General features: G+C 41.5%; 1 protein-coding gene across 2 annotated transcripts in view; it reads right to left on the reverse strand.

Annotated features, from left to right (window-relative positions):
- Positions 1-3284: 3284 nt before the first annotated feature.
- Positions 3285-14196, reverse strand: part of ptprn2 (protein tyrosine phosphatase receptor type N2) — a 277091-nt gene continuing 266179 nt past the window's right edge. For both annotated transcript variants that reach the window (XM_029756151.1, XM_029756150.1), the window contains exons 20-22: positions 12130-12194; positions 7761-7834; positions 3285-4011 (exon numbers count right to left, since the gene is read on the reverse strand). In XM_029756151.1, coding sequence (XP_029612011.1) covers positions 3940-4011; positions 7761-7834; positions 12130-12194 — 211 coding nt within the window. In that variant the 3' untranslated portion in view covers positions 3285-3939. The remainder of the gene's footprint in view (positions 4012-7760; positions 7835-12129; positions 12195-14196) is intronic.

Here is a 14196-nt window from a genome sequence, read left to right on the forward strand (position 1 = left end):
TCTTTTGATTATGCTGTACAAATCCTAATTGTCAGCCCTAGCTATGGAAACACAATTTCTCCAGTATAACATAAGGGTGTATACACTAGTGTAACAACAGCGTTACAGCTGAAAAGCAGCATTAGGGCTCTATTCAATCCATATCTCTGAAGTTTGAATAGTGCCCTTAATTTCAGGCATGGAATTCAGTCAGTGCACTCACCGGCTCTCTGGTAAACGAAGCCATCTTTTATTTAACTGTTCATCAAATTGTCACACCCTGATCTGGTTCACCTGTCCTTGTGACTGTCTCCACCCCCTCCAGGTGTCGCTTATTTTCCCCAATGTGTATATCTCTGTTTCCTGTCTCTCATTGCCAGTTTGTCTTGTTTGCCAACTTAACCATTGTTTTTCCTTGCTCCTATTTTTCCCAGTCTCTGTTTGTTTCTAGTCCTCCTGGTTTCGACCCTTGCCTGTCCTGACTCCGTACACACCTGCCTGACCACTCTGCCTGATCACTCTGCCTGTTCTGACTACCAGCCTGCTTATCCCCTTGTACTGTTTTGGACTCGGATCTGGTTTCTGACCCCTGCCTGGCCTGACCTCGAGACTGCCTATCGTCTGGTACTGTTTGGACTCTGACCTGGTTTATGAACTCTCGCCTGTCCCCGGCCTGCCTTTGCCTACTCCCTTGGTTATAATAAATATCGGAGCTCTACAATCTGCCTTCTGTGTCTGCATTTGGGTCTCGCCTTGTGCCCTTATACAAATACCATAAGTACTCCTTTGAATGTTTTCTAAAGAGCTAGTGGAAAAAATGACAGACAAATCTCTGGTCAACCGTTCTATGGTTTATTATCAATCTGATATAATTTTTATTTTCACACAAAATATATGGTTTTCATTGAAGAGTTCAGTAAACATTTTAATAGCACTACAGGGATCCAATCATTTATATTCTATACATCAGGGGTGTCAAACTCATTTTGCCCCAGGGGCTGCATTCGGTTTTCAACGAGATCCAGAGGGCCGCACTGAAAATTGGTTATATTTAAAAAAAAAAAAAAATTATGGTCCTCTATCCATCGTTTTTGGAATTTTCTAATCATCCTGACTGTCTAGTTTTCATTTCGGTGATTATTAGCTAGCTGGACGCAGTCAAGAAACTGTATGAGTGAAGGTCCATTATAATTTCTACAGTTTCGATTTGGTTTTAGTAATTTTAAAGTAAATGAAGTTCATTTCCCCCTCCCCCAAACAAATATTTCCACCCACCCAAACCACCCGCAGGCCAGATTGGACTCCCTCACTGTATATTTGACACCCCGGCTTTGGACTTCACCTGTACACATGTCACAATATTCTGTCAATTAAAAGGACAAAACAAATATAATGAACAATGTCAATATAATTCAGCTTAATCATATCATATTGTTAATAGCTATATTTATCACTCTATTTGTAATCACTATACTTCGGTGACGCTTAAATATTCCCGATATTACATTCATATACATAACAATGTCAAACAAATGAATACAGTCTGCTGCAAGGATCCCTGCACAAGAGAACAACTAAACCTCACTTACCGGCCCTGTTCAAATACTTCAGGAATATATCCTTCCTTCCAACCTTCAGTACAATAATCACATATATGAATTGGTTGGATTGGTGGAAGTAATAGAACGATAACCTTGCTTACACTGATCCAATCATATACAGATCTGTTACCTCAAGGACGGAAGGATGCAGTTCGAAAGTACAGTTGAAGTCGGAAGTCTACATACACTTAGGTTGGAGTCATTAAAACTAGTTTTTTTAACCACTCCACAAATTTCTTGTTAACAAACTATAGTTTTGGCAAGTCGGTTAGGACATCTACTTTGTGCATGACACAAGTAATTTTTCCAACAATTGTTTACAGACAGATTATTTCACTTATAATTCACTGTTTTACAATTCCAGTGGGTCAGAAGTTTACATACACTAAGTTGACTGTGCCTTTAAACAGCTTGGAAAATTCCAGAAAATTATGTCATGGCCTTAGAAGCTTCTGATAGGCTAATTGACATCATTTGAGTCAATTAGAGGTGTACCTGTGACTGTATTTCAAGGCCTGCCTTCAAACTCAGTGCCTCTTTGCTTGAAATCATGGGAAAATCAAAAGAAATCAGCCAAGACCTCAGAAAAACAATTGTAGACCTCCACAAGTCTGGTTCATCCTTGGGAGCAATTTCCAAACGCTTGAAGGTACCACGTTCATCTGTACAAACAATAATACGCAAGTATGAACACCATGGGACCAGTCAGCCGTCATACCGCTCAGAAAGGACACACGTTCTGTCTCCTAGAGATGAACGTACTTTGTTGTGAAAAGTGCAAATCAATCCCAGAACAGCAAAGGACCTTGTGAAGATGCTGGAAGAAACAGGTAGAAAAGTATCTATATCCACAGTAAAATGAGTCCTATATCGACATAACCTGAATGGCCGCTCAGCAAGGAAGAAGCCACTGCTCCAAAACCGCCATAAAAAAAGCCAGACTACGGTTTGCAACTGCACATGGGGACAAAGATCGTACTTTTTGCAGAAATGTCCTCTGGTCTGATGAAACAAAAATATAACTGTTCGGCCATAATGACCGTCGTTATGTTTAGAGGAAAAAGGGGGAGGCTTGCAAGCCTAAGAACACCATCCCAACTGTGAAGCGCAGGGGTGGCAGCATCATGTTGTGGGGGTGCTTTGCTGCAGGAGGGACTGGTGCACTTCACAAAATATATGGCATCATGAGGGAAGAAAATTATGTGGATATATTGAAGCAACATCTAAAGACATCAGTCAGGAAGTTAAAGCTTGGTCGCAAATGGGTCTTCCCAATGAAAAATGACCCCAAGAATACTTCCAAAGTTGTGGCAAAATGGCTTAAGGACAACAAAGTCAAGGTATTGGGGTGGCCATCACAAAGCCCTAACCTCAATCCTATAGACAATTTGTGGGCAGAACTGAAAAAGCTTGTGCGAGCAAGGAGACCTAAAAATTTGACTCAGTTACACCAGCTCTGTCAGGAAGAATGGGCCAAAATTCACCCAACTTATTGTGGGAAGCTTGTAGAAGGCTACCCGAAACGTTTGACCCAAGTTAAACAATTTAAAGGCAATGCTACCAAATACTAATTGAGTGTATGTAAACTTCTGACCCACTGGGAGAGTGATGAAAGAAATAAAAGCTGAAATAAGTCATTCTCTCTACTATTATTCTGACATTTCACATTCTTAAAATAAAGCGGTGATCCTAACTGACCTAAGACAGGGAATTTTTACTAGGATTAAATGTCAGGAATTGTGAAAAACTGTTTAAATGTATTTGGCTAAGGTGTATGTAAACTCCCGACTTCAACTGTATTTGAACGGGGCCATAGTATATGGTTCAGAACTTAAATAGTAAAGATCGCTTCGGCATCATTCTCTTAAGCATCTTCTCTATATACAGGACACAGATGTTTGGGCCTTGAATACAATATCATATTCATCACATCAATAACCAAGTATCTGATGCTAAGTTTAACACATTATTCAGATCACAAAGAGAGAGAGCGAACACACGTTATCTTGTCTAGCTATCTGTTAGTGGCACTAAAACATATGTTCGATAACAACTGCAAACAGAATACATCACAGTTAAGAAGACCAGGTCGGTCAAATATCTGGCACAGCATTCATAAGTATACCAAGAGAGAGATTGAGAGAGAGAGAGAATCAGAGGAGAGAGAAAGCAGGAGAAGAGGTATGTGTCCCAAATGGCACCCTATTATAGGCCCTGGTAAAAAAAAAAAAAGTAGTCCGCTCCGTAGGGAATAGGGTGCCATTTGGGACATGGACGAGATGACAGTCTTGAGTGGGCAGAGGAACGTGTGTTTAGACAGCGAGACATGGCATGGTGCGGTGCGCTGCGGTGTCGAGTTTCACTGTGGAAGTGCTTTTAGGATGGCATTCACCTCCTCCGCCACGGCTGTCAGCGCAAACTCAAACTGCTCCTGTGGACAGAGAGAGCGAGAGAGAACGAGAGAGAGCGAGAGAGAGTTGGACAGCGGTGAGTGTAAAGGTATAGGACTGCCAGTGACTCATATCTGAGTGACACTTTTTATAACTACCACTTGTTGAACAATATATTGAAAAAAAATATATATACCATTTCTTTCCAAATCAAAAAAAAAATGATTTTCAATATTTATGTTTATAGTTTTCAGTATTCATACTAAAGAAATTACTAAAATACTACTCTAATACTATTAAAATACTATTACAGAGGAAGTGGTAAAGCTTCGTATGACACCAACTTTTGCTTTGTAGCACCTACAGATGAAACATTATGGAGTCTAAAAGAAGGCCTGGGTAACACCAAAATGTCACAAATATTCCAACTTCAATTCATTATTTCTTAATTATGCTTCAATATACAAATGTCAAATATATGTCAACAATCTTTCCTCCAAAGGACCCTTATACGGATAAAATCCCCAAAATCATGGTCTCACTTTGTTTTTGTTTCGTGAAGAATCACCCCATTGCCTACACTTTATCGTTCTGAACCTCTAAAGTGGGTGGAACGGGTGTGGCTTCAAGACAATGACAACAAGAAAAGCCACTCACCCGATTTGACAGCTTTAACGCACTTATGCCTCCGACACCTCCAAAACACCAACTATGCGGGTGTCAGCTAGCACGGGTTAAAGCTTGATCTGATTGAATCTAGGCTTAAGTCAACTCTTCTCTTGTGTATGCATGTGTATGACTCACTGTGCTCCCTCAGGAACACAACAGGACCGATCGTTTTTCACCCTGAAGACGCACTGTTTCACATTCCACTCCTCAACTCTCACTCAGGCTTCAGGCGCTAAAATAAACTCACTGAGGAGAGGTAGGCGTTTGCAAGAATCAGACTTCAGATGTGTCAACACAAAACCTGCCACATTTTTTGCCCGGAGTAAAATAAAATCTATACTGAGGAGTTCTTTACAACAAGTAATGTCAATACTTTTTTGCTTAGGTTGTTCTTATTTGTATAGGTCTTCATAAAATACCTTTAATAGCTATAGTTAATTAAAACATTAAAAAAAAAAAAATCCACAAATCTTTAAGCCTTGGAACATATTGATTAAGCTGTCTCGGTAGGCATTATTGTGGCCTAGGAAGAGGGTTTCACATTTCCACCACTGGAGGGAGTTAAACCTCTGTCTTTCCCACAAAGTTACAGGAGACTTGCTCATGAGCATAGTCAGTATATTATCTATTGGTATGAAAAAAGTGTTCTTTCAACAATGTAAAATCTAACACATCTATATCTAAGACCCAGAACAGCTAATGTTGCATATATATTACAGCTAAAAGCTGTCCTCTTGATGAACCTGTGAGGCACCATAGTAGCATCAATAATATTGCTAGTTCTCTGCTGTAATTTAATTTGCACTTAGATGTTTTAGTGAAAGGCTTTTAACATTTACGTTTGCCAAAACGAAACCTTTCCTAACTAGCTCCAATCAGATACCTGGGTAACTGGTAAATATGATTCAGCGAAAGCTGCATTAAATCAATTTAATTTACATAAATAAAAACTTCAGGACGTCTACAGTAAACAACTTTGATAAACGCGATACAGCCTAATTTTGCCCTGATTGCCTTAATTGATATTTCCAGAGCTAAATGCAGCCGTCTTAAACGACACAAAAAGCGTTCGCTGCCCATCATAATTCAGTATTCATAGATGAGCGAGCATGGTCCGTTTAAATACACACATTCTCCAGGGAACCGACTTGCTTGTAATGAGATGTTTCAAACCTCCCCCACTCCCAGGTAAATGAGTAAGATTATTTTTAGTTAAAGGATGAGTAACGTTCAGTTACTGCAGAAGCTAGCAGATGCATTTACTTACCCGCAACAGCTGCAAATCCCAATAAAACTACATCACGATTTTGACGTTCCATTTCCGTACTTTGTCTAACAACACTATCATTAATCTAGCAAAGAAGTTGTGGGGGTTCAGAGTGCAGTATTTATTTCGTTTCATCACAGACACGCTTTCTAGCAAGTTTCTCACACCGGCTTTAGCTGGGGCCTGCTTGGGCAAGTCCAGGGGGTTGCCTAGCAACACCTGCCTCAGAGCGGAGGCCATGTTTGCATAGCGTGACAAATTCCCATGATTTGTGAATCGGTTCGGATCGAACAGCTAGTGTGACAGCTAAAATGGCGTTTGAAAAAAAACAAACGATTTCAGCTTATAGGGAGAGGTATAAAAATAACGATATTATACTGTAGCATTGACTAATCATAAACTATTTACATATAATATAAACGTGGGTACATTTGTGGACACAATTCCGACTTACTCAACCTTACTCAAAGAAGAGGAATGGGAGTTAGGAGGCTACTCTAAATTCTAGAGGCAAGCAAGAATTACATGGATTTATTTATTTTACCTTTATTTTAACACGGAGTCCCATTGAGACCATGGTCTCTTTCACAAGGGAACCCTGCATACATATTCATTTACAAAATACAATATAATACTAATATATGAAAAATTACAATAGGGGAGACCGGGGTTAGTTGTCTCACGGGTTGGTTGTGTGTAATAACTTTTAAGATCAAAATATGTGAATTCTTTGAAAGAACTCATCCACCTGGTCACTATCAACTCCATTATAACCATATTGTTCGGGGACATTGCCACTATATAACAAATCCCAAGCTCTTTTGTGATGTTGCTATAAAGGCCTCCCTTTCCAGTAAACACAAATATCTTTTTGACCTACGTATCAAAATGTGTTTGGAAAATGTACTGTGGAGAGCGTTGTAAAATGTGTCAATTATTTTTAATGCCACGAGAGGTACCGGATCCAGCCAAATACTGTAGGTTCCGGAACGAAACAGTCAAACGTGGATCCTGTTCTGCTTGGCTCAAATTAAGCACTGCTTATAAGGATAAAAAACGCTCCCTATTTCAACCCAAGACCTTGGTCTTTCTATTAATGTTGAAAAGAATCTTGTACGATTTACTGGTGCTGAGAAATACACAAAAGTAAAAAGTGTGGCCAAGGTCTCCTCTACATTCAAGAAAAACAATCACATTCATCAGCAAAGAGGTCCCCAATCAACATTTTGAACTGCCCTAGAGGCACCAGAACATCCAGTTGTAGAGAACTCTAGATTGTTCCATACATGGGATGCAAAGAAACTAAAAGCAGATTTACCTAACACTGAGGAGACCGAAGAGATTTCCAGAGTTAGCCATCCCTGAGACCGGGTATGGTAACTCGTCAGTCTAAAGGTTAATAATAAAGTAAGGTATGGCAGGAGTTTTTGTAGGAGAACATGAGTTTTGGATATTGCAAAAAAAAGCCAAATGCTAAGATCTTTAACTCTGAGGGCTGGTTTCCCAGACAGAGATTAAGCCTAGTCCTGCACTAAAAAGCTATTTCAAAAGGGGTTTCTCCATTGAGCATGCTTTTAAGTTCAGAACAAGGCTTAATATGTGTTTGGGAAACCAGCCCTCAGTGTCTGTGGACATAAACTTCCTCATGTGTGATTTTGAATATGAACTGACTGAGAATCTTTTAAACAAAAGCTCCTCCAATAAATAAATGGTCTTGATAATTTCAAGCAACCAATCATGTTAATGTGCGCTTACCCGTGAACTAAATGCACCTCTTTGTGAATGACATGAACTCCCCCCACTTCGCCCCTCTCCCCACTCCCTCCTTCCCTCCCTCAGAGCGAGGGACCTTACCTTTGTCTGGACCATGCCGGGTCTTTGGTCTCTCAAGTGCTCCAGGGTAGCGGCAATATCAATCTCTTTAGCACCTGCAACAGACCGCACATTGGACTGAGTTCAAAGCAGCAGAGTAATCCAGCTCACATCTGTCAATCTCCTTTCTACCGGCTCCCTTTGGATAGGCATGGCGATTGAAAATTATTACATTCATCCCTCGAAAGACTTGGAAAGGAGCCACTGACTGTTTTCACTAGAATAATATATGCATGGGGATATTTCTGGGGCAGGGAATATTGTACAATCAATGATGCAATCAAAGAAACTGTGCCCTGCTTGAATAAGAACCATGTATTGTAGTAGCAGGCATAAAATTGCACTATGCCCAACTGTGATTCAGAAGCTTGCATTCTGATGTCTGAGATAATCGGAAATGAATGGAAAATCAAGCCTATTTGCTATACTTCGTATGATGTGGGAAAATATGAGAGATGTGTTAGATGTGATATAGTTGACCTTCACCATACAATAAATGTTTTTGTGTCATTTTAAAATTCTGCAAGTTATGTGAGCTGAGTAGCTGTAATAGACTGAATAATGCCAACGTGCAATAAACTCTCATTTGAAATCTCCTTTCACCTTTAGCTTGAACAACTTCAACAACCAGACTACTGTGGGAGTCTCTAATAAATGGCGAGTTGGAGGGGACCATGAGGGCTCATTTGAGATTCACTCCCAAAAAAAGAAATAGAGGGAGAGAAAGCCCAGAGCCCTTAAAGACGTTTTGAAAGGGGGAGAGAGGGAAGGGAGAGAAGGGGCCGGTTAATGCAGCTGGACTCCCAGCTCAAAGTGATCCAATACAACTTTCATGTTTTAGAAGTGTTGGATTCTCAAGTTTAAGAGGGGAGAAAATTCTCCAACAATAAAAGGCTTCGGAGTGAAATTATTCTTGTGTACAATTCACTCTGGAGGAGAGAAGAAGATGAAGAAGAGGAGGAGGAAGAAGAAGGTGAAAGAGGGATTTTATGTCTGGGCCCCCCGGGCTTTTCATTCTGTTTGGGAACACAAGGCCTCACACTTCTCAAGACCAGATGAGCCTCACACCAAACAAAGAGGGATAGGCCGCTCATGGTCTGGGTTGCTCATTGCTCAACATAACAAAAACTTGTGGGTCTGGTCCCAGGCCCAGTCCCAATCACAACCACTAGCTACAGCCACAGCCCAAACCCAAACCCTAGCCCCACGCCCCATCGCAAACCTCTAGCCTGAACCCCAGAACAGGGATGTGTGTGACAGCCTGAGAAAGACCCTCATCCAGCAGGACCATGCTACCCTGACTCTGCCCTTTGATTCCCCCATTAAGACCAAAGCTATAGAGCAAGGGTCCAAAGACACAGAGAAGGAGGTGGCCAGGGTCAGGGCCAGATGTACGGATGACCTGCTCTGATAGGGGTGGGAGGCCAGGGGGCATGGGGGCATAGGGGGACATCTATTGTATCCACTGCTGGAGTTATTTCTCATTATGCAATACAGAGCCTGGTGTTGTATAGTAAATCAAATCAAATCAAATTGTATTTGTCACATGCGCCAAATACAACGGGTGTAGACTTTACCATGAAATGCTTGCTCTACGAGCCCTTCCCAACGATTCAGAGTAAAAAATAATAATAATTAAAATAAAAAATAAAAAAAATATATAAATATATATACTAACAAAAGAGGAATAAAATACACAAGAAGGAAGCTATATACAGGGAGTACTAGATCAATGTGCAGGGGTACGAGGTATTTGAGGTAGATATTTACATGAAGGCAGGGTAAAGTGACTAGGCATCAGGATAGATAATAATACAAGTAAAATAGAGAACAGAGTAGCAGAGGCATATGATGTGCAATAGTGTGTGTATCTGTGTGTGCGTATGTGTATTTGAGTTGTGTCGGTATGCGTGTGTGTGTGTTATGTGTGTGTGTGTGTGTGTGTGTGTGTACGTATGTCGTGTTTGTGAATGTTGTGACGGCCCTGAATGTTTCTGAACCGTCTCAGTGCTACTCCTTCAAATAGGGCGCTATCTGGTAGGCACAACCTACCTGGCACCCCTATAAATTATAACCTCAAGTCAAAACCGTTACAATGTGTGTGAGAGTGTCAATGTAGTGTGTGTAAGTGAGTGTGTGTGTATATAGTGTGCATATATAGTCTTGTGAGTGTGCATAGATTGGGTCAGTGCAGATAGTCCGAGTAACCATTTCATTCAATATTTAGCAGTCTTATGGCTATTTAGCAATCTTATGGCTTGGGGGTCAAAACGGTCTCGGAGCCCGTTGGTTCGAGAGCCGATGCTTCGGTACCGTTTGCTGGACGGTATCAGAGTGAACAGTCTATGACTAGGGTGGCTGGAATTTTTGGTAATTGTTTGGGGCCTTCCTCTGACACCGCCTGATATAGAGGTCCTGGATGGCAGGGAGCTTAGCCCCAGTGACGTACTGGGCTGTCCGCACCACCCTTTGTAGTGCTTCACCACCCTCAGTAGCGCATTTGCCATACCAAGTGGTGATGCAGCCAGTCAAGATACTCTCGATGGTACAGCTGTAGAACTTGAGAACTTTGAGAATTTGAGGCCCATGCCAAATCTTTTCAGCCTCTTGAGGGGGAAGGGGCACTGTCGTGTGGACCATGTTAAATCCTTAGTGATGTGGACGCCAAGGAACTTGAAGCTCTCGACCCTCTCCACAACAGCCCTGTTGATGTGGACGGGGTCGTGCTCTCCACCCTTTCTCCTATAGTCCACTATCAGTTTCTTGGTCTTGATGTTGAGGGAGATGTTGATGTTCTGACACCACACCACAAGTCTCTGACCTTCTCCCTGTAGGCTGTCTCATCACCATCTGTGATCAGGCCTACCACCATTGTATTGTCAGCAAACTTGATGATAGTGTTGGAGTCGTGCGTGGCCACACAGTCGTGGGTGAACAGGGACTACAGGAGGGGACTAAGCACACACCCCTGAGGGCCCCCCATGTTGAGGGTCAGCGTGGCTGAGGTGTTGATGCCTACCCTCAACACCTGGGGCTGGCCGGTCAGGAAGTCCAGGATCCAGTTGCAGAGGGAGGTGTTCAGTCCCAGGGTCCCTAGCTTGGTAATTTGCTTGGAGGGGACTATGGTATTGAATGCTGATCTATGAACAGCATTCTCACATAGTTATTTCCCCTCTTGTCCAGGTGGGAGAGGGCAGTGTGAAGTGCAATTGAGATCGCATCATCTTTGGATCTGTTGGGGCGGTATGCAAATTGTGGATCCAGGGTGTCTGGGATGATGGTGTTGATGTGTGTCATAACCAGCCTTTCAAAGCATTTCATAATTACAGATGTGAGTGCTATAGGGCGATAGTCATTAATGCAGGTTACCTTGAAGTTCTTGGGAACAGGGATAATGGTGGTCAACTTGAAACATGTTGGGATTACAGACTGGGACAAGGAGAGATTGAAAATGTCCGTGAAGACACTTGCCAGCTGGTCTGCGCATGCTTTGAGAATGCACCTGTTTAAAAGTTTTACTCACATCAGCCATGAAGAGCGAGATCACACAGTCATCCAGAACAACAGGAGCTTTCATGCAAGACTCAGTGTTGTATTCCTTGAAGTGAGCATAAAAGGCATTTAGTTCGTTTGGGAGTTCTGCATCATTGGGCATCCCACGGCTGGGTTTCCCTTTGAAATCCGCAAGCCCTGCCACATATGAAGTGCTTCAGAGCCAGTGTAATAGGATTCCACCTTCCTCCCATATTGTCCTTTTGCATGTTTGATGTCTCGTCGGAGGTCGTATCGGTCATACTATATGCGCATAATATTCTGAAAACATACTCAAAGGTGGTTGTGTGATATGCATGTCGATTAATATATCAATATTTGCATCTTGTGAGAAGCCAAATGAAGATGGAATATATACTGTATAATTATGATAAATTAACTTGCCCTTTACAGGGGAATGAATTTGACATTGGCGATGGCTGAAAAAAAACAGTTGAAAATGACCCTTTTTTAAAAGAAATTTCAAATAAATAAATATGTACAAAAACACAATCATGGTCTTAAGGCCAAGGAGTGTTGTTTTTTTGTGAATGTTTATGATAATTAATTTCAGTTATGAGTAGCCATGCTATTGCTCTCTCCCTCCTATCACTGTCTTTCTCTCTCCCTCACCCTCTCTCTCTCCGTCTCTTCTCCTTTCTGGAGATCCCTCCCAGAGTTTTCAGCAGAGGCCTCACTCAGTCACCCTCTAATGCGTCCCAAGACCTTCGGCTGAAAATGGAGGCGTTTCACCGTTGCCATGGCAACGTCTCCACACAAGCAGAAAGAGTGTGAGACGGAGAGGCCCATCAACTCCTACCTTTAGCCATCCTATTGAGGACCATGTCAATCAGAATGTACGTTCCGCTTCTGCCAGCTCCGTCACTGCAAAGTAACCAGAGAGAAGACGCTCATTAGTGAGGTAGAAAAAGGACAAAGAGCGGATCCCTCAAATACAACAGTAGTGTTTGCCTCTTACATGAAATGAAATAGCTCATTTAGAATGTCTTGCATTATTGCTGTATAGTCTGAGGAAATACAAATGATGAGGAGAGCATTTCAAAATATATATTACATTGCTTACTGTACAGTAGTACACGAGGGTACAAATGGGTTGTGTTTGGTAAATAGCAGTTATTTACCATACATTACCCACAGTTATTTACCATACATTACCCATTTGATAATGATATTAAATTGAAGAACATATGAACAAAAGCTGTAATAACCATTGCGTACAAAGTTGTCATCATTATAAAAATATAAACATATTTATTTGCAGTGTTTAGATTTTTAAGAACAAATTAGCAAAACATGCACGTGTGTGTGTGTGTGAGTGTGTGTGCGTGTGAGTGTGAGTGTGTGTGTGTGTGTGCGTGTGTGCATGTGCGCGTGTGTGCGTGCGTGTGCAAGAATGTGTGTCTGTGTGTGTGTACACATACATGTGTGTGTGGTCTAAATACTTCTATAGAGAGGAGTGGTTTGGAACTGGCGTTATGAGGGACAAAAGCTTTCAAAAGCAGCAGCAGCGCGAGCGTGTAGCAGACAGGCACCTCAGGAGCAGAGGAGAGGCGGAGAGGCCAGAGGCCATTAGCAGGCAGCTTTGGGGAGCCTGCTTTGCTATTCCACCAGAGATAGACACATGAAAAGCCTGTCTTTGTGCCTGCCGGGCATTCAATCTGTCTGCATGTTAATTGCAAACAAGGCGTTCACTATCTCTCTAATAAAGGCAAAGCCAATAAAACAGGAGACCGAGAGAGAGGCGTGAGGCGAGGAGCGCAACTGTTTATTTAATCCACTGTTTCTCATCTAGAGACCAGGCAGAGACCTCTATGGCCAGATAGACGGACAGACAGAAACTCTTCGTGCATGACTGAACACTATTAAAGATATGGAGGCAGTTACCTGCAACGAAATAACGAGTGAAGCTTCACTAACTAAACAAAACGAAAAATATATTGGTGCAATATGGTTTCCAAAAGTACACATTTGTACGGTCAGTGAATCTGATCCCAAAAATAAAAAGATCAATATTTTAGGTAACTGTGTGTCTAACTGTGTCTTCCTGTACGTTCTTATGTATTTATTTGGACAGTGAAGCTAAAACATTTGATTTGGCTCCATACTCCAGCATTTTGGATTTGAAATCAATTGCTTCATATGAGGCCACAGTACAGAATGTCACCTTTTATTTCAGGGTATTTTCGTGCATATCTGTTTTACAGTTTATAAATGAGAGCCCTTTATGTATCTAGTCCCCCCATTTGAAGGGAAGGTTGACGATTATTGGGATGAATCTTGTCCTGGAGGCAGAGCGATTTCCGCTAGATGGGCCAGTTGCAAAGTCAAAATTGCCTATAAATTGTAACAATTCATGAAGAAAAAAAAATGCTTTTTGGTCTTAATTTAAGGTTAGGCATAAGGTTAGCAGTATTGTTAAGGTTAGGGTTAAGGTCAGGGTTAGGTTTAAAATCAAATTGTATAACTTTGTGGCCTTGCCAGCTAGAGCTGTAGAGCTGTCTCCTGTACATGAGTCATCCCAATAAATGCCAACCTGCATTTGAAGATGTCATAAGTATTTAGGAAAAATCACTTTTACTGTATGTGTAATAAAATTGTCAAAAGTTCAGTATTTGGTCCCATATTCCAAGCATGCAATGACTACATCAAGCTTGTGACTCTATAAATGTCATCATAAATGAATTGTGAATAATGATGAGAAAGTTACAGAGGCACAAAGACCCCCAAGACATGCTAACCTCTCACAATTCCCAATAAAAGGGGAGGTTACCATTTTCTTTGGGGGGGGGGTATGATATTTATGCCTCTGTATATTTCACACTCATCATTATTCGCAATGCGTTCATGATTATCTGTAATCATGGTA

The sequence above is a fragment of the Salmo trutta genome, chromosome 6 (genome assembly GCF_901001165.1).
Source record: "Salmo trutta chromosome 6, fSalTru1.1, whole genome shotgun sequence".
In the NCBI taxonomy this organism is placed as follows: Eukaryota; Metazoa; Chordata; class Actinopteri; order Salmoniformes; family Salmonidae; genus Salmo; species Salmo trutta.